Below are 26,567 nucleotides of genomic sequence, written 5' to 3' on the forward strand. Positions count from 1 at the left end.
TGTAGCTTAGCGATCACTGAAATTGATGTTTATTATGGGAGATTAGAATTAAAATCTTAGCAAAAATAAAAAATGCTATATGATTTCTTTCTTATTTGTTAATCGAGGAGTGTATCAGCTGATACAAAAATACATCATGATAAATTTAATTCATAATGTGCGACGTGCGTTTATAATACGAAAATTAAATAATGACAAGACTATATACAAATACAGTATTAAAAAATTATGAAATGTAGCTATATTTTCGGTTTGGTAGCAAGTATATAAACACACTCACGTTAATAAAGCTCGTTCATGTGTTTTTAGTTGATACAATATGCACACATTTTCAGTTAGTACAATATATGTGATTTTCAGCTGATACAGTATGAGTGAGTTTCAGCCAATACAATATGCGCTAATACAACTAATACCGTTGCCTGAATACAACTTTTTTGCTGACACCGGCATAATACTACTCTTTCGCTTGATACAATAATTGCACTTGCATTTCATAATAACGCTCTAAATTGTAGTTATTTATGAAGTTCTTTCTATAAAATATATGTTCAATTTTAACCATGTTTGTTTAAAAAAGCTTTGAGTAATCTCGCTATTGTTATCGCACATAAAATGCATAAAATAATCCAACAATTTATCCCGAAATTAAAACCTTTTCACCCAACCAAAATGGAATTTCCCATTATAGTCAAATTACTTTTGACTAACATACTTTGGCATAGTTGAATGGTTTAGAGAAAACTAAGGTCCTCCACTTATGATAGAACAAACATTCTAAAGAGAAACAGGGAATGGCTTCTGGTGCAACAAAGGGTGAACCAAGATGGACACAAATCCCTTTCATTTAATCAAAACTATTTTTCCCCATCTTCAGGCCAATAAGGTACAATGTGAATTAGCTTAAAGCAAGATGATTCTTTTTTTTCCCCTCTAGTAATTTGAACAGAAAAATATAGGAAAGAAAATTCTTTTTGGTGGTTTTAGGTCTAAAAATTAACTTTTTTTTTGTGGGGTTCTTGTTATTTCTCAATTTTGATTTCTGGGTTTCCCATCTTTTTGATCCTCGACGCTTCTTGGGTGCAGCTCAGAATAAACAAAAAAAAAATTGAAAAAAAGATGAGATTTTGTTGATTGATTCTTCAAGAATTTTTTTTGGGTATGTTTTATTTTCTTATCAATGTTTGTGTAAATTGTCATTTTTTTGTTTTGGGTGTTTGCTTTGTGCCTATGTATTTACCTCAGAATGGAATAAAACCTCTCTATCTCATAATAAAGGATAAACCTCTCTATAGTCTGCTTACATCCTATCCTCCCCACTTGCGGGTTTACACTGGGTGTGTTGTTGTTGTTGAGAGTCAAGGGCATATTCTTCAGAATTGACACAACATTTAAAATATTGTGTCAATTCTGAGTGGGTGATTATGTGAATTTATTCCAAGTTTCCTTTTTAATTATCTTTTAAGGTTTATGTTAAAAGTATTTATATTGACCCACAAACTCGGAATCCAAATTTGTCGACAATACCCGTAGATGCATGTATAAAATCGATTTTTGAACGAAACTTTTATATGGTAATATGAGTGTCTTCGGATTATTGGGATCTAGAGAAGGCATCATGGTGGATTTTCTGAAGATAGAGGTTGTGAAGAGCTGACCTCGACCTACCACTCCAACAGAGGTTTAGCTTGATAAGCTAAATAAATGGATAATGATAATCAAAATGATAACATAAAACTTACCTAATAAAAAAAAAATCAACATAGTAATGATTGAAAAGTTAATTTTATATTGTTTACATCTCATCAAAGTAAAGTTTGAGAATAGTTTAATGAAATTTGAATATTTTTTTGAAAGTTGTAAAGAAAATAAGGTTCCTAAATGTAGAGATTTTTATATGGAAAAGGGCAGATGGGGTTGAAGGCTAGCTCACCAATGAGCTTGATCTCTGCCTTCCATGGTTGAGGTGTAAGGTTCAAACCCCATCAGTAGCGTATTGGGCAGTGCTTTTCTTTTCTTGAATTCAAAACTCTCCGCCTTCTCTTAGCTTGACACCTACTTGGTGGCAATGTATTATGCCATGCGTATCTTGTTTCAGCTGTTGATATTTTTTTCTGGTTTGTTTTTAACAGTTTTAATGTCCTTTTTATGATAATACAGCATTCTGGCCTACAATCTGTGTTAAGGAACTTCCGTTTTTGCCTTTTTGAGTGTTTCTTATCCTGTTCTAGAGTCCTGCTGTCTGCATCTTAAATTTTCTTTTTAGCTCGGTACATTCATTAGGGATATCAGGGGCACAGGTACATGTAATGACGAGGGTTCAATTTGTTGGAAAATTATGCTGTGAAAATAGGATAAAAATAAACCTTTTTGTATATAATATGTGTGTGTGTTGTTCAGTCTCAAAAGTCTCAAAAGAATATGTGTGAGTTGTTGAATCCTCTTAACATAAGAAAGCTTCTAGTTTAGTGGCTAAGTTGGTTCAAGAATTGTTTCAGGTCAGACTTTCTAGTCCTGTGTTATATTTTTGCATTTTTATTGAATTCCCTAGCATAGTATTTTTGGCTTTGGCATTGAGGATATCATAGTGAGTTATAACCAACATCATTACTAAATTTGTGACAAACTTCTGGTAGATTTCACTCTATACTTTGTTTTGACTCCTGTTTTGTGAAGGGGCCTTTTTAAAGTAGTAGGTGATCAATGTTTTCTTCTTGTTCTGCAGGCTATGGAAAAGGAAAAAGTATTCTTCCATAAAATAATACGGTTTCTTCAATTTGAGATATCACGTAGAGTCTAAAGTTCTTGAATTCTTGCTATACCTGTAGGTAGTTCCACCTTTCAGATAAATGAAATATAAACTCAAGCTTTGAACGATTAATAGTTACAATGAACTTCTTAACAGGATGTTCTAAACATACTTTGCGGTCAGTCATGAGAACAGCCACCTCAAGTTATTGGTTGACCTGGAGCTTCTTAATCTTGGGATCGGGCCTCCTCGTATTTGTAGGAATTGCAGCACTCATAATATGGAAGTATGAAGGTTCGCCAAAGTTGGGAAACCAGGAAAGAGATAGTAAGAAGAAAAAGGTTGGGTTCTTGTACAAAGATGAAGCTTGGACAACATGTCACAAAGCAATCCATCCTGCTTGGCTGCTTGCTTACAGGCTAACTGCTTTCACTTTTCTTCTATCAATGCTCTCCTCAGATGCTTTTTTGAATAGTACAGATATATTCTTTTTCTATACTCAGTAAGTACATCTCCTTATTACTTCCTCCATATTTCTTCTAGGCTTGATTCTGTTTTGGTTCACTGTCTTGCTAACTGGTACCTTTGTTAATATCCATATTTTGGATTCTGTGGGTGATCCTTTCCTGATGGAGTACTACTCAATTCCTGATCAAGTTTAGGTTTATCTTAAAAATCGGAACAAATGTGTGCTTGAAATATTCACTTCCATGGTCATGTCATCGCTATCTTTTCAGTTTTTCCTTCTATTATTTGATGCTCATTCATGATTAGTTAAAATCCCTAGCTTCTAAGGGCTGTCTTATTGATCAAGTTTCCCCTTGATATAGATAGAATTATACTAGAAGCCTAATTATCTCTTGAAGCTTTCGAAATTTAAGATAATAGTGTTTAACTTTTACACGTCCATATACGATTTTTACTTGCTCATAGCATGATACTTAGTCTTATATTTTGCTTTTGATTGTTCTTTTTGTGCTGAACAGGTGGACATTCTCTTTGGTCACTATCTATTTTGGGGTATGTTACTCAGCAATTAAACCATGTTTACCATTCATTTCTGGATAAGATCTGGATGATTTAAATGTCTTCAGATCTGCTGCCCTCTATTTTATATTTTTCATATAGATACATATACAAAATGAAAATGTTCTTTCCTCATGCAAAGCATACTAATTATCCCCCTCGCTAAATAGCTCTGGAAATATTCTCTCATTACAACATTATCATCTCTTCCCCTTGCGTATTTAGTTTCAAATTTCTCTTGTTTCTTTAACTTGGTTATGTTCTCAACGAAATTCTGTAGTTAGGGTCTTTACTCTCCATCTATGGCTGTATCCAATATCGAAAGGGTGTTGCTGGTGCAAAAGTTTGTTGTATTGATGAAGAGAGAAGCGATTCTCCAACGCTTGAGAAAAATGCAAGTTTACCTGGCATATACAAGGATTTGAGTTCCAATGAGGAAACTGATGTTAGAGAACCGGCAGGTTATTTGGGCTATGCCTTTCAGATAATTTTTCAGGCATGTTCTCTCAAGATATATTCACCTTGCATTTGTTTTTGTATTTTTCTCATTATGGAGTAAAACAGACTATTTTGTTTTATTTTTCATATCTTTCTTTCCTTATACTCATTTATGGCATATGTAACCTATTATTTTCATTTCCTCATTTGTTATAGATATCGAATATGTTGATATTTTTCAATCTAATTAACTATATTCTAACATGTGTTAGGCCTCTAGTAGAAATGTGACTTTGTATTTGTTAACTGGTTGATCCGGTTTTATGAGTCGTTTTTACACCACTTCTCATGTCTTTTTATGATCCTCTGTTTCCTAATTTAAGTTACTATCTGGAAGGGAAGCTACACCCTTCAAAGAGGTTCAAGGACATTAACTTTGCTGATTTTCTTTTTGTTTTGATTTTGTTCAAAACTTTTAGGTCTGTGCTGGTGCCGTGGTGCTTACGGATTGCATTTATTGGCTTCTTATCTACCCGTTTTTCTTACCCAGTGGTTTCGGATTACAATTTGTAAGTTCTAAGAACTGTAGTTTCCTTAGTTGAGTCTTATTTTATTATAGTCTACTGGCTTGATCCTTACATTTTGGTTCAATTTGTGGCTTCTGTGTACTCCCTCCGTTTCAATTTGTTTGGGTTACTTTCATTTTTAGTCCGTTCAAAAAAGAATGCCTCTTTCATTTTTTGGCAACTCGTTAATTTCATGTATGTTTAAGACCACAAGATTAAAGCGTATTTTGGTACATTCTACATATCTTTAGTTTAAGACCACAAGATTCAAAAGTCTTATTAACTTTCTTAAACTCCGTGCCAAGTCAAAACTAGACAAACAAATTGAAATGGAGGGAGTATTTATTATGCAATACAGCCTGGTCATGCACCGTAGTGCTAAGCCCAGAATGTTGTTCAGGTATACTTTGCTGCTCAATTGTTTCAATCTTGGCACCTCTGGTTTAAATTTGAAAATTTCTCCTACAATCATCGCTTTTCCTTTCTTGATTGTGTGGTTATTCTCACCCTCCTCCCCTCTGCTTTAGTTTCTGTACATATTTCTATATGTGTGGATAACATGAAGAGCAGAAAGTTTGCTGTTGTAGTACGGCTAAATGCTCTTAGAAGAAATGGCAGTACTTCAACTTCACCATTGCTTACTTCTGCATTCTCTACTATTAACTGTGCCTCAGTTCTGAAATTGAGGCAAAAGTTGTATAATATCTACCAGAACTATAATTTACATGAAAAATTCACTGGACTGTTCCTGTATCTATACTTCCACTGCACACAATGATGAAAAAGAACAGTTCTACCTGGATTCCTTCATCATTAATTGTGTAAATTGTCGACATGGAAAGGCTTCTCTAACCTTGTGAACAGTGAGTAGTGACATCCGCGCGTATGTGTAAAGACCATGATTAGCATTTATTTGTGCTTTGCACATAGTTTAGCAGATGACTAACATGTTTTATTCATAAGTTGTTTTTCTTCCAATCTATGCAGCTAGTTGTTGGTATGCATTCTATCAATGCCATTACCCTGCTTGGCGATGTGATGCTGAATTCTCTAGTAAGTTTGCATTCACGACTGGCTTAAACTATAAATGTATCCCATGCCCAAACTGTGGCTAACATACTCTCTTGCTTCCTTCCAGCGGTTCCCTTTCTTCAGATTTGCATATTTTGTGCTTTATACATGCACATTTGTCGCATTCCAGTGGCTCGTCCATATGTGTGTCTCAAAGTGGTATGTTTGCTTACGCCATGCTTTTCGTCGTCGTTTTTTCAGGAAGTAAGAGTCATCTAGGCTTTATGCCGTTACTAATAGAGTTAAATCTTGTTGCAACAGGTGGCCTTATCCCTTCTTGGACATTTCATACAAATACGCTCCCTTAGTGTACGTGTCCAATCTTTCACGTATATACAAACTTTACATCTACTGAAATGTCTTCTATCAAATAGTTAGATGTCCAGATTCTTATGGTTTTAGTTATTGCAAAAATAGCCATTGATGGTACATAGAAATGAGTATGCACCCAAGGGTGTGGTCTGGGGTTCACAGAAGTGGGCCAAAAAACTAGATGATTTCCTTCCACTTGTCCAAACCTTAGTAGGCAGCCCAGTCACTGGGTTGGTGGGAGGTTGCAAGTACCCCGTGGAATCAGTAATAGCTAATTGTGGTAGTTGGAGATATATATTAGTGACATATGATGTTGATTGTTGGTAGTGATTGATGGTTGTTGTGGTAAGGGTGGTTCGCGGTGATGATTGTGAATGATGGCTAGTGTGGTGATGACTGATTGTAATGATTGACAGCGGCGGTAGTTGTGGGTGGTGGACGGTTAGTAGTTGATAATGGTAGGTGGCGAATGAATAGAATTGGTGAACCGTCATTTTTGTAAAAATTGAATAGACATCTTAATGATATTAAAACTTTGTTCCAAATCTTAGTCATTCAGATCCATTCAACGCACATTAAGTGGTTGTAACCAAAAAAAAAAAAAACTTAATGGTTAAAGATATGAATGATTATGATTCAGACCTAAAATACCAACATACTTAATAACTGAGATCCATATGATTAGGATTAAAATCTTCATTAAGTGCAAATAAATGAGGCCTTAGTATATATCTAGAGCTATTCATAAGCTTATTATTATGCTTCATGCTCTTTGCCAATTGTGTAATTGTAGGTACTTGATGGTTGGTGTAATTCATCTCCCTTGCTATGGTATGTTTGCCTTGGTGATAGCATTGAAGTATTGGTTACCAAGATTGTTCAAACGGATGATTAGAAAGCTATCAGGAGACAAACAATGAGTTCAAATACCATCAAACAAGTCAAAACATTATTATACACTAGTATTTCTTAAACCAAATGTTTTTTTTCTTTTCAACTCGTAGTGTTGCTCAGATAAATGAGCTTAACAGCACAAGCTATTATTATATATATACTTTTTACCCCGGGTTCGAGATCATCATGTATATATATATTTTTTTCTTTTTATAATCTCGAAACCAAACGAAACTAGAACATGGGAATTGCTCCTCTCTTCCTCTACTTTGCAGAACCAGTTACCCGAGTCGGCTTTGAAATGTTGATGTTGTTGCTGTCTTCCCCTCTTGTATAATTACCTGTTGAAGTGAAATCCATCAACAGACTCAGAAGAAATGGAAAAAGATTTTATTCCCACATTCTTGAATCTTTTTTGTATTTCCTTTTCATATTTGATTTGATATGTTCTACTTGAGTCGAGGGTATTGAAAATAACCTCTTTATCTTCTCAGGTCGGATTACACCAACCATCAAGTACTACCTTAGTAGGAGTAAGGTCTGCGTACACTTCATCCTCTCCAGATCCCACGTTGTGGGATTTCACTGAGTTGTTGTTGTTATATGTAATTAGTGTTTTGTACCTCTTTATCTTCTCAGGTCGGATTAAGATTGCATATATGTAATTGTTGTTTTGTATTCTTGAATCTCCTCGAGTAAATTCCTTCATATTTTCTACTATTCTCAGCTCTTGTTTTGCTAACCACTAAAGTTTATTCCAAGAGGAAAATATGCTGGCAATGTTGATATATGCAAGTGCTGGAAGCCACTTTTAGGCTTTTAGCAAAGATTAGGCCTCAACTAGCATCTATGCCTCCAACTTTGAAAGTGCATAAGTAGGCAATTAAACTTGTATAAAGTTGAACAAGTAGACACTCATTTCCGAGCTTTGAAAATGAAAGAAATTTTAATGGGGAGTTATTTCTCCCTTTAACAGACATTACAATGCACAATTTGAATAGTCAAGACCCTAAAGCGAGTATTGAATATCTAATGGGAAACAACGAAGACACAACATTCAAAAATTCTAAATATTCTTGAGATAATAAATACCCAATAGAATAATCAAGAAGTAAGCAAACAAAGAATCCTACAACAATAACAAGATTAAAGAAGTGATCAATTGTCAACAAATATTATCTTCACAAATCGCTCATCAATATATCAATGAAGCATGCAAATCTTGGCAGAATGATGCACTCTATGGAACTCATTATCCACTGAATTTTGAACCGTATGCCAATAGTGGTTAGAGCATCTCTTGGTTATTAAAAAAGGGCTATTTGACATTTCCAGTAGTTCACGTATCAGAAACACACAGAAAGAACCTCTTCAATGTGGCTAGCAACAGATGGAGAGGAAAAGTAATTCAATGGAGAAAAATTATGCACAGGAAAGTCCTTGCCATGAAAAGCTGCCAGCACAAAAATAATGGAAAGTAATCAAATCCAATGACAAGATATTCTAGGCACAACAAACATAATGTTTAGGTGGGGGATTGGCAATAGAACAGAAAGAAACTCTTCAAACTACTATCCCTACTTTGAATATGTTTTCCAAGTTGATGTTTTTTCACCATCTTTATGATACTATTTTCTGGGAGGAGAAGAAACAAAATAAAAACCGAGAATCCGTTTGCTTGAAATACCCAAATTAAGGTTTCACGTTCTCCCTAATGAACTTCTCCAGCTGAGAAACTTCACCAGTCAAACCAGAAGCTTCAGCAACAATTACTTTGTTATGGCATTGAGAAAAGGTAAATGGTTCTCCAGGTACACCAAGCGTATATTCATTAGAGATATCTGCATCAGATACTGCAGTTCTTGATGTACGAAGCTTGTCGCTGGATCAATAAGAAAACAAACAAGTTATAAAGCAGAACACCAGAAATAAAACTTCAAACTTTTAAGGTTTTGCAGTGGTTATAATTCAGTAAGCCTCCAAGTATATTAGCAAATAAAGCGTGCAACAAGATTTCATGTTTGGGAAGGTTCTCTGTGCGTAAGCTTGTTGCTGAATTAATGATATTACCAAACAATTTATAAAGGGTGCTGTCGTTCATTACCAAAAGGAGAATAAGGCATGCAACACAGTATTTCACCGTGGAAAGGTAGGTAAACTTCAACTCTTCAGAAGGCAGTTCTGCCTTTTTATGTGTTCGGATCAGAGTAGTTTTTACACTCGCATAATATATATGTATGCTTTCCAAAACAGATAGTGTTATCTCATCTACAAAAGGAAAATTGGTGTTTGTTCCAAAATAAATGCATGCATATAGTACTCTTACATTTCTTTCTCCAGCTGTTTTCTGATGAATTCAGCTGTATGTGCAGTTACTTTGTCAACCTTGTTGCAAAGGAGGAGGACTGGAACTTTTTTCTTGACCACACTAGCCTTTGTCAGGATCTCATACAAGTACCTTCATGCAAGAGGGATTATATGATGTAAAATTCAGTTGTCAGATATCCAATGCAAATAAACAACTGCCAATGTAAAGTATAAGCAGCGAATGATCAGTACTCTGAAGCAGGACGGCAGTTTGGTAAAAATTCCACGGAATCCACCACAAAAACCACGCCAGCTGCTTGAGGCAGGAACTCATCTAGTTTCGGCCGAAGCCGGGAGTGCCCTGGGACATCAACAACGTGAACAGGCTTCAATTTCCCTTTCTGCAGCAAAAACCAAAACAAGTCGTATGTAATGTGAAATTCCATTCACAGATGAAGGAATTCAGTAAATCAATTACCAAGAGAAACGACTGATAAACCATCAACAATTAATAAGATCCATCTTTCCCATATCTAAAAGGTACAGATGACAAGGATGCATGGGAAATGGTAGGGCAGAAAAGGGGAAACAAGAGAAGACAATGTTTATTACCTTGTCTTCTTCAGAGTGTAGTATAAAAGTGCCTTCATTTGGTTCCATTGACGTCACGGTACCCTGATGGGCTGAACCATCTCTAAGCTGGTATATGCCAGCACATCAAGATCAGAACAATTAAACTCTGAAAAGATTATACAGGTCACATGTCAAAGAGTTACCTGGTAAAAAAGATATGTTTTGCCACTTCCACTAAGCCCGGTGAGTACAATGGTGTTAGATGATGTACGCTTGAATAAGCGAACTGCAGGCGAAGAAGTTAACAAAAGAAAATTCTTCAAGTTTCAGCCTCCAAAGAAAGTCAAAATAGATGAGCAAACAATCTAAAACTAATACATGAAGCCATTCACTGACGATCACCATAGTGAACAAAAGGGTGATATAGAAATTACAAAAATGTGTGGCATTAAAGAGGAGAAAAGAAGACAAAAGGAAACCTAACTGTAAGTCCCTAATTGATAAAACTGATAGAAAGAGACCACTAAGCCTAAAAGCATTTACATTCTTCCCTTTGAAACAGGTGGGCAAGGCAAAATTTTCTTTTTCTTTGTGTTTTCCAGTATGTTACGTCAACTGCACATGTATAACACAGCATTTCCTATTAAACTAGTGCCAGAGGCGGAGCCAGAATTTCATATTTATGAGTTCTACACCTTAGAACGACGACTTTAAGCTGGGTACTAAATTTATTGTGTACATATTTAATGAATTTCTTAACACAAATATAATGTTTGTTGCTCAGTTCAGCCGAACCAGTATATGGGCCATTGCTTGCATTGGTAAACAGGATTTCCCGGCGAAAGGTACCCCCCCCCCGACAAGAACCGCACGTGCGATTTCCCCCGCATATGGCTAAGTGGCGAAGGCCCTTTCCTTCGTGCTTGGTAAGCAACTTGTTGTAGCCAAGCTTACTGCTAGCCTATCCACTGGAGCCAAGCTTGAAGGTTTCCCTGCATGCGGCTCATCCATGATAATTTCTTTGGATTTGCGTGAACTAGCAGACTGATCACTAAGTGGGGACACTCCCTCCAGCATGGGCAAACCCTTTCGGAACTGATTAAGAATGGGCGCCACTATTCCAGCCCGGTATATGTCATCCGACCAACACATTTGACGGTGCATTCATAGAAGAATGAAATTCACTTGTCAAATGTAAATTATTAGTCATTCTGTAAAGACAAATAGAAAAGAAGAACTCTAATTAAATTTGGTTCTTATCAACATACAAGAAGGCTCTTTATGTAAGAGCTTTGAAACTTCACGGAATAGGATGTGTTTTTTTAAATAATTGAGTATTCTTGAATTATGACATAATCATTAAGAATACTTTAATAATTCGCGTAATGATTCTCGACTTTGAACAAAACATTAATTGTTAAGAATATTATACATAATTATTCAATTCCTTTGCTTTTAACACACCACTTAAACCCAAAGTAGAGAAACAACTTGAGTTTGCTTATTCTCAAATACGTAACACTAAAAGGTAAATGGAACATTAAACAGACAAGTGAATAATACACCAGAATACTGAAAAATCACCCAGAAGAAAAGTGGTCAACAACTTTCTCTCCTTAAAAAAGCACCCAGTACATAGAAAGAAAGTTTCTTGCGGCATCTACAGAAAAGAATCTGTTTTCAGTCACTAGAAAAAGACACATAAATGCCCATGAAATCATCAGCATAGCTCGAATTGGCTGCTGAAGAATGATGTCCAAAAAAAAATTCAGAACAATAACTGGAACTTTAATGAGAAGAGGGATTCTAAGAAGAGAAATCAGAGAGCCTGGGATGCTGCCCCGCTAGCACTCATGTGGGTCCTTTGGAAGGAAAGAAACAAGAGAATCTTTGACAGGATAGAGAATGATTATTATATTTGAGGAATAGCCTCTCATTTCTAGCTTCTTTTTTGGTGCACCCATGAGGCTCCAAGTTGGATAGATGATTGTGTCGTCCATCGTCATATTATGTGGCAGATCCTCTACTTTCTCATATACTGCTTGTATGCGGAAGTTCAATACTCAAAGGACTCAATAATTAGGTCTCGATTCTATTCAAAATAAAAGAAGAAAAGAACTTTCAAGAACAAGTGACCGGAAATTCAATGTTCAAACAAATGACTCCATGCTCAAACTCTGACACCATGAAGAAAAAAAATGTGTTCTCGTGAATGTGAGCTTATTCAATATTTAGAGGAGGGATTCAACTTAGACTCATCATCAAGAGGGAAAATGAATATTTTACTTGAAAACTCTGTAAGAATGATTGGAAACACGGCAAAAAGAGCCAGCCCACCAGAATGATCACAAAAAGAGGTCCAGCTGGAGCAATTCCCAAAAACATTATAATGATGCTAGAATAATCATTGGAAGTAAGAGCGGTGCCTCCACAATAGTCACTAGAAAGAGACAGTAATTTATAATAGTCCTAACTTTGCTTCATATTGAACTTATGAAAAGAAGAAACTTTGGCCGAACAGAAAGCTTAAGGCCGCTCACTCATAGGCAAAGCTACTGAATTCCATCAAAATTGTAGAGACGGTAATATCATAGGGAACAAGAAGAAGAGAAGAATTTTACTCTTCCTCATCTTTCATTATTCGGTTGCAGGAACGATAAGCTTTGGTTACCGGCGAAGGCTTCCAAAGATGACCTTGAAAATTGTCAGAAGAATGCTAAGATAGTGTCAATGATCACCAAAAAGACACCTTAGAATGATCACCAGAAAGAGAGAAGAAGAATGCAATCGTCAACACAGAGAAAATTTTTAGGCAGACAGATGGCATAAGGCCACTTGCTGGTGAGTAACAAACAATGTGGAAGAAAAATGCTTACTGAATTTTGTTGCTAGCAATATAAAAGAGGACTCTTCAGGTGGGAGTTTTAAGCTACATGAAATATGGGAAATTATATAAACCTTGGGTTTCTGATATTCTCCATTTCTATTATGATATTTTAATTTGTACAAACTTCCTGAGATATTCCAGAAAAATGGTATGATATATGAAGATGTTACACATATATTCACGTAAAATGGTTAAAATTGAGAAACACTACAAGAGTCTTATGTTATAAGGATATGTACAGCAAAGTGAAAGCATAGTTCTACAAACGGTTGCGAGATCATAGATGCTATATGGGAGTGAACGTGTAGACCTCTAAAAGTCCAACATATTCTCAGGATGAATGTATTGTCAAAAAGATGGATATGGTGTCAAACAAAATTTCACAAGATTAAAAATAACTATATTCAGCAGAACGTGCAAGTAGCACATACAAAGGATAAAAGGAGGGAAGTTCAATTGAGATGGTTCGGTTCATGTACCAAAGTGACCTCCAAATATACATGACAAAAGAAGTGAAACCATCGTGAGTATAAGTGTTCAGAGGGGACGAATTTAACCCAAAATTACATGGAAGGAAGTTGTCTTAAAGAACCTGCAATCTTTTGGACCCCATGCATGCTTAGTGAAGAATAGGGCACGAATCACGATAAAAGAAAAGGACTAACATCAGTCATAACAATTAGTTAGGATTAAGTTTTAATCATATTCAAGCGTTTATTTTAGATCCATTGCTTTCTAGGAGTCTTTTAGTCCTGCTAGAGGTATACATGCCAGTAGAAAATAGAGAACTTCTAATAATCTTTTATTTTTAGTTTTGTCTTATAGAAAATTGCAATGAAATGATCTTAAAACGAGCAACATGAACAATAAGATTTCATATATCCGACCCCAAAATGTTTGGGATATCGAGACATAATTATTGTTATTTTAACAAAAAATATTCTTAATGATAATTTTCTCTGCCGAGGGTTGATCGAAAACAGTCTCTCTACCCCCACAAAGGTAGAGGTAAGATCTACACATGCACCTTACCCTCCCCATGCCTCATCAGTGGAATTACATTGGGTATGTTGTTATTCTTGATGATACTTTTGGTTTCCGCCAAAATATAAAGAATATTCTACAAAATACACTTAATGATTCAATCAGTTCTCTCTTATTTATATACAGGTAACGAAAAACCAAGTCCTAAATCAGCTATTGAAACACCAATTCTAATAAATGATGAGAGGGCATTTGTACGTTGATGGCACTAGCAAAACAGAAGAAAACTTCTTTCTAGAAAATAAGCAAACTATGATAATTCCTCAATGTTAACAGAAGATTCATATAACCAATCCCAACAAATTTGGAACTGAGGTGCAGTTGACTAACAGAAAAAAAAAATCTATTTTTGTAGCTTCACTAATATATGCATACTGAGCTATGTAATCAAGATTTTGCTAGCAAACGAAGAAATGTTTAGTCCTTCAGTAATCCCACTAGAAACCATTGATTTCCTAAGTCAAACTCAGAAATGTGAAAATTCGACCCAATTCTCCACACACATAAGAGAATTGAGAAATCTAAGCAAAAAATAAGCAAAAAAAAATGAAATCTCTAACCCTAAGGGAAGTTTTAAGAGCTTACTGATTAACAATAAAACGAGGGTGAATAATACAACTCCAACAGCAGTATAAAGTTGAACAGGAGGTATATGATTGACGAATTCTTCAGCTTCATGTAACCATTGTTGCATTTGAATCTTCAATTGCTCTACTTTCTCCTTATCCATTTTTTTCCCCAAAATTCTTCACTCGGATTAATTTTTACCCTAACAATTACAGCAAGCCTAATTCCAATTAGATTACAAAAACAGATACAGATAGAAGAACGTTAACGGAATTGAAAGTCATCGGAAAGCATTACCGGAACGGCGAAACCCCACCGGCGATCTAGAGGGCCACCGATGACTGAAGATAAATTCAATTGTATCAAATATCGAAAGGGAAATTGGGCTTTAAAGTCTATTCAAGCTTTGGGCCTTTACTTGAGAACCAAATATGCAGCCCATTGCCCAGCAGGAAATGTATTAGTTGCATTGTAGATAGTTATCTACAGTAATAGGTACTTAATTTTTAAATTTGAATCTTTTGATTTTTAGATTAAAGTGTATAACAATGACATAAAAAAATATCAAATTTAGAATCTTGTTTTGCGAGAGTGAACACAATAACAATTACACAGACTTTATTTTTATCTTTATGGAGTAGAGAGGTTATTTCTGATCAAAGTAGGATTGCAAGTAATACGAAGAGAAACAGAGGGTTGTCCCCACCTCTCCTACATAAAGTGCAACACACTCAGCAACGTACTAACATTCCATTCTAATTCTTGACCTTTATAATATTTAGGTTCACATTCTCAATAAGCGAGAGTTGAGTCGAGTCATGTCGAATCATCACCCCACTTTATCTCCTAACTTCTGCTACAAACAACCTCTCACACATATTAATTTGAGCAGCTGCGCATCTCCTCTCATGCTTGAACCATCTCAATCTCGCTTGCCTTATCTTGCCCAGCACGGAAGCCACTTTCACCTTTCTCCGGATAACTTTGTCCTACTCTTATCTCTCATAATAAGCTCACACATCATCTAAGCATCATCATCTCTTCCACGGTCATCTTCTTTCGTGGTTCATTCTTGATTGATAAATATTATGTCCAGTACAATAATGTTGGTCTAACCACCACTTAGTAAAATTTACCTTTAAACCTTGGTGACATATTTTTAGCGCACAGTATTTCGGAGGCAAGCCTCCATTCACCCACTCCGTACCGATACGATGTGCAACATCATCAAATTTCTCCGTCTCCTTTAATTATGAACTCAAGATACATGAAATTTCCTCTCTTGAATAGAACTTCTGTGGTATCAATCTTCACTTCCACATCCGTCTCAAAATAAGATAGTGAATGTGAATCAAAATTATCTATACTATATTAAAAGTATGAAGATCCTTAAAATGTTGATTAAATTTTTTGCCCTTCATTAAAGAGTTTCACTTTAGACAAAATCATCTTTTCACTGTTTTTTTTATAGTTATTATTTAATTATATTTATAATATTTTAAAGTAGGGAGTTCTAAATATATGGCAAGAGGAAAATATATTTTTAAAACTAAAGAATCCTAAAATAAAGAGATCGTTTTTTCTTTACATTATCGTTCGCAGTGTGTTTTCATATATCAATACAAATTAATTTTAGCTTTTGATATCAATAACAAAATTTTATATCTTATTAATAAATTTTATACATACGTGCAAAGCACGTACACTTGACTAGTAAACTTAATAAATATAGTAAAGTGAATTAATAAATTAACATTTATGAATTAGTTGTCTAGCAATTGTTGCTATAAAGAAAAAAGAGGATTTAAAGAAGAAGAAAAATAATCCGACCTGCCGGATTCGAACCAGCGACCTAAGGATATCAGCAACAACTACAGTCCTCCGCTCTACCAACTGAGCTAAGGTCGGAAGATATTCCATGTCACTCATATTATTATTATTATTATTATTATTATTATAACTAAAAGTTGCAAAAGTTGATATCTTTAATTGAATGACCAAAATCGAAAATTATAGTAGAAGGTTAGTAGATAATCGAGTGTTGTCTAGTTTTTATAATCAATATTGTTATTGTTATGTCTTATTCTTTGATTTTATTACCGTATTAATTGTTTGTTATTGTTCTCTTTTTAAATTTTTAGTATAAATTTTTATCATATTTAATTTTGATATATTTTACTTGAGCTTTAGATCTATCGAAACAACCTATCTACCATGTTAAGTTTACACCATAATTAATTCGTCTAATACACTATATATATACCATAGGTTACTAGTGTGGTCATGCATAGCTAACTTTATTTAATGAAAAATAGTTAAAAGCAAGCAGCCAAACACTACTTTTGATATTTAAACCAGAATTAGAAGACGTGTTTGGTTAGGGGCTATAAAAAAAACAATTTGTAACTTATCTTAGGCTATTAAATTAATTAAATAAAATGTAAATAGTTGTGGACCAAATCTACTTTAGAAGTTTTCCTTAATCTCTAAGTGAATGCATGAAAGAGACTTTCACTAGGATCTCTAATATTCTCAATAATATATTTATTATTTTGAAGTTTAGTTACGTCACGTATATATTCATACTACTAGATGCAAACAATATGTCACTACGAGCCTAACAAATCATATTAAAAATGATTTTATATTTTTTTATGTCAATTTATATAATAAATTTTCATTTTTTAGTTATTCTCAAAAGAAGAAATGCTAATAATGTTATCAATATTTTATCCATGCTAATCGAGTGTTACTTATTTGACAAAAAATCTTTTATTAACGTGAGACCAAATTATCAGCGAAAAACATATGTAAAAAGCGTAAACATTGAAATTTCAAAAATATTTTCGGCATAAAGTAGACGTTAACGAAAAGATGCATGCTTCTAGCTGAAATACCCTCAACATGAAGGAGGTACGTCGACGAATAAATACATGTTTCTAGCTAAAATACGTTCAACATGAAGCAGGCAAATCAACGATTAGGTGTCTGCTTCTAGTTTCTTATTAATATTGAAAATATCCTTAACATAAAGCTGATATATCAACGAAGAGATGTCTACTTCTTTGCCTTTTATTAGTATTGATTGATGGTTGATGAATTACCTATTAATTCCAGTTGTTAGTTTATTGTATTTGTTAGGCAATATATATATATATATATATATATATACATATATATATATATATAATTAGTTGTAGTTGATGATAATCCAATTATTCACAAATGGACAATTAATTGACGTTGTCTATTTTCAATTCATTTGATTGAGTCCATTAGACGTAATTTAATTAATTTTAAAAGATAGTGTTTATCCAGAACAATTCAACCGTCCTTGAATGACTTATTCCAAAAAATAATTGATCATAATATTTTCCAATATAATCAATCGAGTTCATATCAGAAGCTAGACTTTTTTTAATTTGTTTTTATCTAATTATTCAAAATTTATTAATCTGATTACTTTGTATTAGAACTTAATAGATACGAAAATATTTTTTATAAGAATATATTTTTTTTCTATTCTCAATGCTCAAATAAAAACTAACACATACGTTTTCTAGAATTCTTATATTTTAAGCATGAAAGATTTATTTTAAGAAGTAGCTTTTCATCTTTAATTATTCTGTTTTTAAGGCTTTTACGTACCTACATATTATTCTTGATACCACTAATAACACTTTAAACTTTAATTAATCAAAGTTCAACTTTTAAAATTAATTGCTTAAAGTTGTTCTTTATATGGTGTGAATTAATTGATGCTGTGTATAATATAATTGTGACAAGGAATAAAATTGAAGCAAAAAAGGACAAAAAAAAGATACGAATATTTTCTTTAACACCATTATTGTCCTTACTGGTACTGGTTAGAAGCTAAGTTATTTCTGTATTAAATTCTACAGTAATAATATCATAAAAAAAAAGGGCAGTCCGGTGCACTTAAGCTCCCGCTATGCGCAGGATCCGAGGAAGGGCCCGACCACAAGGGTCTGTTGTACGCAGTCTTACCTTGCATTTCTGCCAGAGGCTGTTTCCAAGGCTTGAACCCGTGACCTCCTGGTCACATGGCAACAACTTTACCAGTTACTCCAAGGTTTCCCTTCCACAGTAGTAATATCATATTTGATAATATTCGACATATATAATATGATGCTTGATTTGTAATTTAAAAATACATATAACTAAAATAAATATATATTATGAGAGAATTAATATATTATTTTATACATGATGAAAGATGAAATACTCAATGTTTTTTTTTTCAAAAAGTTTTACTTGTAAAAATTTATACTCATAGACGATATTGGTCCTATTACTAATGCAACTTTTTTTTGCAGTTACAAAACTTTAATGTTATTCTTTTTTCTACCCAACTTTTTGCCTTTTTGATCTCGAACTTTCTATCTTTAATTTAGGAAGATTAAACCTCTGATTTTATAATAATTTTATTATTGAAAATTTTACGAAAAATATTTGATCACAAAATTATAGAAAATTCTTATAATTTGAATTTTGTCTAAAAATACTATCAGAATTTACTCGATATAGATGTATCCTTCATGAGATTTAACCAATTCTTCTAGTATAAGACTAGAAAAATAAAAATCAATAAAGTCAATAATAAAAGCTGAGATTAATATCAATAAAGAGGAGTAAATACTAAACCATGAAGTAACATATGCAAAAAGGGAGTAAAGGAGTTAAAGACGATTAATGGCTATTGATCATGTGTAGTAAATGATTAAAAAAATATGTTATAAATATTTTTGAGATATAAAAATTATTTTTTAATATTTATTTCATTTAATGTTCGTCACTTATTCCCTCTTTCTTTCTTCCCTAGTTTAGTTACGGTGACAATAAATATTGCAGAAAACAATAATCTCTATAGAAGACAGAAAATGCTCCTTCTTATATAATAAAAAAATATTTTTTAATATTTAATTGGTGAGTGAAACGTATTTTTTAAATTAATAAAATAGTGTCAGCATCTCGAAGTGAATTTTAACAAGAGATTTATAATAATATCTTATTTTTAGTTGGAGCAATTAGTAACATAAAATTAAAAATTAAAAATATACGAATAATGTGCCCAATAAGGGAATGAAGTCATGTTTCTTCTTTTGACGAAAAATATGTTCATGGAAAATGACTTTATCGTACAAAATATCATTAATTTTGGACAACCTATAAGCCAACAACAAATACTAAAAAATTAAAAATTAAATTCAGTAGCAATATTTAAGGAATAAATTTTGCCAGTTAATTTTGCTTTTTATTTATTTATTTATTTATTATAGCTGCCCTCTCTTCTCATGTGCACTCTCTGGGTATGGAATTATATCTACTTTTAAGTACAATATTTAAAATAGAAAATAAACAAAATTATTAAAAAACTGACTTGTTTGTCTCTCTAATAAATCACTTTTCAGATATAGAGCCCGTTTGGATGGGCTTAAAAAAAGTAACTTTTATGTATGAAGTGCTTTTAGAATTTTAAAGTGCTGAAAGTTATTTTTATAAATAAGCAGTTGAGTGTTTGGATAAAAGTGCTTAAATGAGGAAAATTACGTGAATTTTAGGGTTAAAAGAATAAAAAGGGTAGTTTGGGAATTTAGTTAAAATATAAAGGGATATAAAAGTAATTTCCATGGTCAAAGAAAATGACTTTAAGCACTTAGAAAAAAAAAATTAGGAATCCTAACTTTTCATTTTTAATTGACTTTAAGAACTTTCTGGCTTAAAGTTAGCATTAGGCAAACACGTCCAAAAGCTGAAAAGGGTTTTAAGTTGGTTTTGACCAACTTAAAGCCAATCCAAACGGGCTCATAACCTTTTTCACACATACAAAAAGAAAAAAATGCTATATTTTTATAAGCACTATCTATGAATATAAGTACTTCATCTTTTAAGTCTCGTGTGATCGATAATATTCTGTTATTTCATAAAAGAGATTTCGAAATTTAAATTCTGAAAATAAAAAAAAATTATAATAAAAATATTTTATTTTTAATGAAATTTAAGCAATGTATATTTAAATTAATCAGAATCTTATTTCGTATGAAGAAAAAAATAATGAAGTACCTCAACGTAACCACATAAATATGTCTAAATGAGGTGAAGTGAGTAGTACTTAATATTCCTTGCCTTAAAAAATAAGTAACAAATAAATCAAATAGTACTCATATGTTTCCACTTTTATGTTGTGATTTTTTTTTCTTCAAAAACTTCATATGGTTGTCTTTTTTATTTGTATAAAGTAAGTATTTCAAAGCTAATAACACAATATATGTCAAGAAGATTTAATCATAATTAAGATTAATTTCTTGATTTGATGATAACATCATACACAATTTTCACTTGGTAGTTTTAATAGATCACTTGTTTTTCACGTATGAAAAGAACTTACTTGTGTTTTTATTTTTTGAATTTAAATTGAAAATCTCATAATTCTGAATCAATTTCACTAATGATTATGTCACGCTTTTAAATTAAATAAATCACTTTTATCCGTAACGAATTTTAATTTTTTTTTGTTTTAAAAAAATACAACCAATTTAGAACTAACAAGTTTTCAAAGATATTGAATAAAGACTTCACGGTTTGCATAACATTTTCACACACTTTATATGTGAAATACACGAGGAAATAAGTTGACAATTTTGACCAAATTAGAAAGTAGAAATGTTAGTATTTGAAATTTATGAATTCGAAATTTTAATTTTTTTAAGTTACTAAATTAAAATTAATAATTTTATATATTCATTAATTTTTTTATATAACAAATACATAATTTATTAAAATTGTTAAATTCAGTCAAACTCGTACAACAAATTCTAACTTCGCTCCTATATTATAAGGACTAAATCTATTTGTCAAAATATTAAATTAGCACAAATCTAGATCACACCGTCCAACGATTTAAAATAGGATTCTATCAACAGTTTAGCATTAATTCCAAACTCTATGAAAGTGATAAAATTAATGAGATCATAAATAACTCTATTTATCAATACTTATCTGCTAAACCAAGTATTTGACCTTTCATCTTGTAAACCAGGCCTTAAATATTTGGTTTGTGTGTCTAATTAATTCAAGTTCATATTAGAAAATCTATTGTTAATGAATAAAATATTTTTTTCTATCAAAAATAACTCTATTATTAGGTCACATAGTATTAAATTTAGGCCCCGACTAATTCAGATTTGACGTTTAAAAAACAAAAGTTAATTTGACAGTAAATTATTTCCTATCAAAGATAACTTTATTTCTCGAGTTCCATCCTTACACTCCGTTTGATATTCGTTTTGAACCTCAAGCCCTCGACTAATCTAGATTTGCACATGAAAATTCGAATTTAGTGGGTTAACCGCTCCTTTTCAAAACTAATTCTACCAAGACTTGGAGCCTGTATGGATTGACTTTTGGCTTATGACTTATAAGTCAAAAGCCATAAGTTAGAATTTCTAACTTATGACTTTTAGTTTATTTTTGTTGTTTTGACTTAACAATAAGAGTTTATAAACACTTTTAAATTTTATTCAAACACTTCAAAACTGATTAAAAATTATTTTGGCTTAAAAGCATCTAAAATAAGTCAATCCAAACAGATACTTGAACTCAAAATAAACAATAACAACATACTCACTTAATCTTTATAAGTGAAGCTTGAGAAAGCTCCAATATATATCGATCTTATTCTTATTATTATAACACATATCTAGAATATAACAACAATAATATATTTCAATATAATTACTTTCCTAGCGCTCTTTTTATTTTGACTTTTTTTAAAGAAAGCTATGAGTTAAGGCTTCGATAATAGACCAATAAGGTCCGAAAAAAAATAAATATACACATATTTTATTTTTATAAGGTGTACTCAAGATCTCTGCTGAAAAGATTGATAGATCCTTTATAACCATATTTTGGTTCCAACTTGTAAAATTTACACTTTCTACACGGCATTAGAACGTTTATTTAAAATTGTTCACAGGCTATTTTTTCATAATTACAGCAATAATATATCAATTATATAATTACATTACAAAAAATTATTTTCGATAAATCTTTAAAATATATATTAAAAGCCACCTTCGAAACCATAAACAATGCCGCTATTCATTCTGCTCCATTTACAACACAATGTGACCTTTCTGTAACCCTTTCTCTCTCTTTCTTTCTCCTCTCTGCAACTTCATGACCTCCATGATTATTAATTTTTTTTTCCTTGGGAAAACAAAAGCTCAACCAAACCCCATTACTAAATTAGCATTTTCTTGAAGCATCAACAAAATTAGGTGTTAAATTTATTCTTCAAGCTAAAACGAACACCTAACAAACACCAATAACGAAACCCCCATTTCACCTTCTTTCAAAGGGGGAGTTTTATTAAAGAAATGTTGGAATCCAAAAAATCAAGCAAAAACAGAGGTTTTTATGTAAGAATGAAGTTTTTAAATAACAACAATGGCGGAAACAAAAACAGAGGATTCTTTTGTTATAGATATTTCAAATGGGTTCTTTGGTTTTCACTTTCTTTTTATTTTTTTGCTTCGTTTCTCTTTAATCATAAGCCTAATACTATTTCTAAAACTACTGTTCCTCAATATCCTAAACCTTCACGTGCTCTCATTGAATACCCTGAAAAACAACACCATCCAGGTAAGATTTTGATTTTGATTTGATTTATTAATCACTATTTTATCAATCTTTCGGTTTTTTTTGTTTTTTTTGTTATTACTTACCTGGATTTTATCTTTTTGGTATCTTCAGATTTGTTGAATGGGTTGAAGATTTACGTTTACGATTTGCCAAGTAAATACAACAGCGATTGGTTATTAAACGAAAGATGTAGTAACCATTTGTTTGCATCTGAAGTGGCCATACATAAAGCTTTGTTAAACAGCGATGTTCGAACATTTGATCCATTTGAAGCTGATTTTTTCTTCGTCCCTGTTTACGTTTCGTGTAATTTCAGTACTGTTAATGGATTCCCTGCTATCGGCCATGCTCGTTCTTTAATTTCTTCAGCTATACAGCTCATTTCATCGGAATTTCCTTTCTGGAATCGAAGTTTAGGTTCTGATCATATCTTTGTTGCTTCTCATGATTTTGGGTCTTGTTTTCACACATTGGTAAGTCAATAGAAATTGAATCGAAGTTTTTTGTTTTTTTCCCCCGTAGAGTTTTGAATGTCTATGTTGTCGTCTTTTTTTTGCAGGAGGATGTGGCTATGGCAGATGGGATACCGGAATTTTTGAGAAAATCGATCATATTACAAACATTTGGTGTTAAATATGATCACCCATGTCAAAAAGCAGAACATATAGTGATTCCGCCGTATGTTTCGCCGGAAAGTGTACGGAAAACTCTGGCTACGTCGGATGTTAATGGCCGGCGTGATATTTTTGCGTTTTTTAGGGGTAAAATGGAAGTCCACCCCAAAAATGTCAGCGGACGTTTTTACAGCAAGTAAGTAAAAATACATTGGATGATTTGATTCTCGAAATTTAAATTGTATTAAAAAGACGGAAATGACCCTTCATGTTTTTTGTTATTTTTCCAGGAAAGTTCGTACGGTAATATTACAAAAATATGGAAATGATCGGAGATTTTACCTGAGACGTCATCGGTTTACCGGTTACCAATCGGAGATTTTACGGTCAACGTTTTGTTTATGTCCATTAGGGTGGGCTCCATGGAGTCCAAGGCTAGTTGAATCAGTTATTTTAGGTTGCATACCGGTTATTATAGCTGACGGAATTGACCTTCCGTTTTCCTCCGCCGTGCCGTGGTCGGAAATCTCCGTCAAGGTGGCGGAGAAAGACGTCGGAAAACTGGGCACGATTCTCGAAAATGTGGCGGCGACAAACTTAAGCACAATACAACAGAAGCTGTGGGACCCAAGAATTAGAAGGGCCCTACTTTTTCATGATCGGACGGTGGAGGGTGATGCGACGTGGCAGGTTTTACACGCTTTGACGATGAGGTTTAGTAGGTCCCATCATAAGTCAAGGGTTTCGAGCGAGTGAGAGCGTGACACGTGTTATGATTCTATAAGGTTGGATAGAATCTAGTGCCAGCTAAGAAAATGTGTAAATGTGGAAAACAGCTATAGGCAATGTAGTCACGATCGATTATTTGAACTTTCATCTTATTAACGAGAATCATAAAAAAAATTGAATACCGATATGCTGAGCTGGTGGGATGTGATTTGAGGAGGATGCGACATGGGTTGGACAGGAGCTTGTACATGTGAGAGGGAATATTATTTTATTAATTGGTGTAATGTAATTGGGGGGAGAGAGAAATAAGAGGAGACAGGATGCTTATGCTTTGCTGTACAATTCCTTTGTTTTTTTTGTTTTCTTCTTTTTAAATCATTGTAGAAATTTTACTCAAATACATACCTATTTAATTTACGGTCTATCAAAAATAATTTCGCTATTTATTAGTAATTCAAATTGGAGACATTATGAAAGGTAGTTACCGTTTGAGTGGGGTGAAACGATGAATAAGGAGATTTAATGAATACAAATACAATTATTTTTACCCAAGAAAACATAAAGTGGACCAGCAAGGAGACAGCGGGGATGTGTCAGAAACTTTAATGTTAGTATTGTTTAATGCTCTGCTACTAGTATAGAAATGTTAGAAAAGACAGTGCATTTGTACTACTCTTCAATTATTCAACTGGTCACGGGTTACAAAATTACAAAAATAATAATCCCCTTGTATTTGAAAGTAAGTTCAAAGTAGTCCTTACCTCAATTCCGTTCAAGAACTTGATCCTTGACCTAATACTAACTCAAGACTCGACAATCGATTCTATCTACGATTAGGATTCGACGCAAACTTGAAATCTAACTCTGACCTTGACTCCAAATTGAGATCAAAGTCCAAACTTTGAACCAGGATCCAACCTTGAGTCCGAGTTGGGATCGGCTGGGGATTAAGGTTGAGAGTTAGATAATCAGTCTTAGGTCAAGGCTTGGAGTCAGGATTTGATAGCCAGGCTCGAGGTCAGGTCCCAAGCTTAGGTCGAGGTTGGGAGTCTCGTCCCAAATCAATGTGAATTCCAAATTGGGGTCGAGAGTCAGGTTCTGAGTCAAGGGCAAGAGTCTAGTTTGAGATTGGGGTCACAATCGCGGTCAGGGTTAGGTCTCAATTAGCTGATTGAGAACTGGAGTGTCGGGGTCATAAATTGGGTGGTGAACTTGAAAAGGAGTTTTTAAAATACTTTTCTTACTTTACGCAGGAAAGTCAATTTTCTTAAATTAGAGAAAAATAAATAGTTTAGAAAATATTTAAGCCAATTAAATATAAAAAAATAAAAAATATGTATTAAACACATCCTTAATCTCCCTTAAATATAATTAAACTCTGTGTATTAGATTTGACGCAAATTATGAAGACAAGGAATACATAAATATTTGATAGAGACTAAATATACTCTCTCCGTATCATTTTAGTTGTCATAATAAATATTTTGCACAATCCTTAAAAAAATATTAATTAGAAACGTTATTTGACTATTATACCCCTTATTAATTATTTAATCTATATCTATTTACGTTCCTTTTAATCTTAGAATAATTAATGCTGAGGGCAAAGTTGGAAAAAGATAAATAATTCTTTCTTGATTGTTTAAATTGACAATTATTTTGGGACAATTATTTTTAATAAACATGATAGCTAACATGGGACGGAAGAAATATTATCTTTTAATAAATTAAAAATGTTCAATACATGAGCAGAGCTACCTTATAGTGACCTGATCAATTCGATCAGACACTCGCCATCTATTTTCATTGTTTAAATTTTTGACAACACAAAAAACTATTGTTCAGGAAAACCTCCTTTGACTAGTTCAATTCGAATATCTACTTTTTAAAATTTTAAACTCCCTTCATATAAATTCTAACTCTATCATTAATTTAATATTTTAAGTGACTATTTTGAATATATCCTCCAACGTAAAGAATTATTTTTGTTATTTTCTTGGTCACGGGCTGTAGAATGAAATCAAACAACAATACTGACCAAAAGGTAATATTTTTAGTCCCAACCAAAGTAACACTGTTTTTAATGCAATTTTTTGTACCTTTTTGGCCTCCATATTTGTCTCCTA

General features: G+C 32.9%; 3 protein-coding genes and 1 non-coding gene across 9 annotated transcripts; 2 read left to right on the forward strand and 2 right to left on the reverse strand.

Annotated features, from left to right (window-relative positions):
- Positions 1-733: 733 nt before the first annotated feature.
- On the forward strand, positions 734-7,742 carry LOC129903965 (uncharacterized). 6 transcript variants are annotated; one of them, XM_055979488.1, is made up of 11 exons: positions 734-886; positions 2,726-2,828; positions 2,906-3,251; positions 3,736-3,769; positions 4,056-4,271; positions 4,693-4,782; positions 5,767-5,832; positions 5,918-6,009; positions 6,112-6,159; positions 6,956-6,993; positions 7,551-7,742. In XM_055979488.1, exons 3-11 carry the CDS (start codon positions 2,935-2,937, stop codon positions 7,643-7,645), a joined length of 996 nt encoding a protein of 331 aa, XP_055835463.1. In that variant the 5' UTR covers positions 734-886; positions 2,726-2,828; positions 2,906-2,934; the 3' UTR covers positions 7,646-7,742. The 6 variants fall into 6 exon arrangements, with proteins under 6 accessions (XP_055835463.1, XP_055835462.1, XP_055835461.1 ...); XM_055979487.1 differs by having other exon boundaries at positions 2,726-2,824; XM_055979489.1 differs by lacking the exon at positions 734-886 and adding an exon at positions 993-1,159 and having other exon boundaries at positions 2,726-2,824.
- A 718-nt stretch (positions 7,743-8,460) lies between these two features.
- Positions 8,461-14,833, reverse strand: LOC129903985 (uncharacterized). The gene is made up of 7 exons (XM_055979521.1): positions 14,732-14,833; positions 14,453-14,636; positions 10,140-10,222; positions 9,976-10,062; positions 9,616-9,764; positions 9,383-9,514; positions 8,461-8,938 (listed from the first exon to the last, which is right to left on the reverse strand). The coding sequence occupies exons 2-7, from the start codon at positions 14,595-14,597 to the stop codon at positions 8,749-8,751; spliced, it is 786 nt and encodes a 261-aa protein (XP_055835496.1). The 5' UTR covers positions 14,598-14,636; positions 14,732-14,833; the 3' UTR covers positions 8,461-8,748.
- Positions 14,834-16,258: 1,425 nt separating this feature from the next.
- TRNAY-GUA (transfer RNA tyrosine (anticodon GUA)) lies at positions 16,259-16,342 on the reverse strand. The gene is given in 2 exon segments: positions 16,259-16,294; positions 16,306-16,342. It is a non-coding gene; the product is annotated as a tRNA-Tyr (tRNA).
- Positions 16,343-22,502: 6,160 nt separating this feature from the next.
- LOC129904026 (probable glucuronoxylan glucuronosyltransferase F8H) lies at positions 22,503-24,876 on the forward strand. Its single transcript, XM_055979555.1, has 4 exons — positions 22,503-23,098; positions 23,210-23,571; positions 23,658-23,908; positions 24,003-24,876. Exons 1-4 carry the CDS (start codon positions 22,834-22,836, stop codon positions 24,466-24,468), a joined length of 1,344 nt encoding a protein of 447 aa, XP_055835530.1. The 5' UTR covers positions 22,503-22,833; the 3' UTR covers positions 24,469-24,876.
- The last annotated feature ends 1,691 nt before the right edge of the window (positions 24,877-26,567 follow it).

The sequence above is a fragment of the Solanum dulcamara genome, chromosome 9, assembly GCF_947179165.1.
Source record: "Solanum dulcamara chromosome 9, daSolDulc1.2, whole genome shotgun sequence".
Taxonomy (NCBI): domain Eukaryota; kingdom Viridiplantae; phylum Streptophyta; class Magnoliopsida; order Solanales; family Solanaceae; genus Solanum; species Solanum dulcamara.

What these genes read in the sequence shown, in the direction of transcription:
- LOC129903965 (XM_055979488.1), top strand. Translation starts at nt 2,935, where the DNA reads ATGAGAACAGCCACCTCAAGTTATTGGTTGACCTGGAGCTTCTTAATC. An exon ending in TGGTCACTATCTATTTTGGG is followed by an intron (nt 3,770 to 4,055) that starts GTATGTTACTCA and finishes GAAATTCTGTAG; the next exon opens with TTAGGGTCTTTACTCTCCAT. An exon ending in CATATGTGTGTCTCAAAGTG is followed by an intron (nt 6,010 to 6,111) that starts GTATGTTTGCTT and finishes TTGTTGCAACAG; the next exon opens with GTGGCCTTATCCCTTCTTGG.
- LOC129903985 (XM_055979521.1), bottom strand. Translation starts at nt 14,597, where the DNA reads ATGGATAAGGAGAAAGTAGAGCAATTGAAGATTCAAATGCAACAATGG. An exon ending in AAACATATCTTTTTTACCAG is followed by an intron (nt 10,063 to 10,139) that starts GTAACTCTTTGA and finishes GGCATATACCAG; the next exon opens with CTTAGAGATGGTTCAGCCCA. An exon ending in TACACTCTGAAGAAGACAAG is followed by an intron (nt 9,765 to 9,975) that starts GTAATAAACATT and finishes TTTTTGCTGCAG; the next exon opens with AAAGGGAAATTGAAGCCTGT.
- LOC129904026 (XM_055979555.1), top strand. Translation starts at nt 22,834, where the DNA reads ATGTTGGAATCCAAAAAATCAAGCAAAAACAGAGGTTTTTATGTAAGA. An exon ending in TGAAAAACAACACCATCCAG is followed by an intron (nt 23,099 to 23,209) that starts GTAAGATTTTGA and finishes TGGTATCTTCAG; the next exon opens with ATTTGTTGAATGGGTTGAAG. An exon ending in GGTCTTGTTTTCACACATTG is followed by an intron (nt 23,572 to 23,657) that starts GTAAGTCAATAG and finishes TTTTTTTTGCAG; the next exon opens with GAGGATGTGGCTATGGCAGA.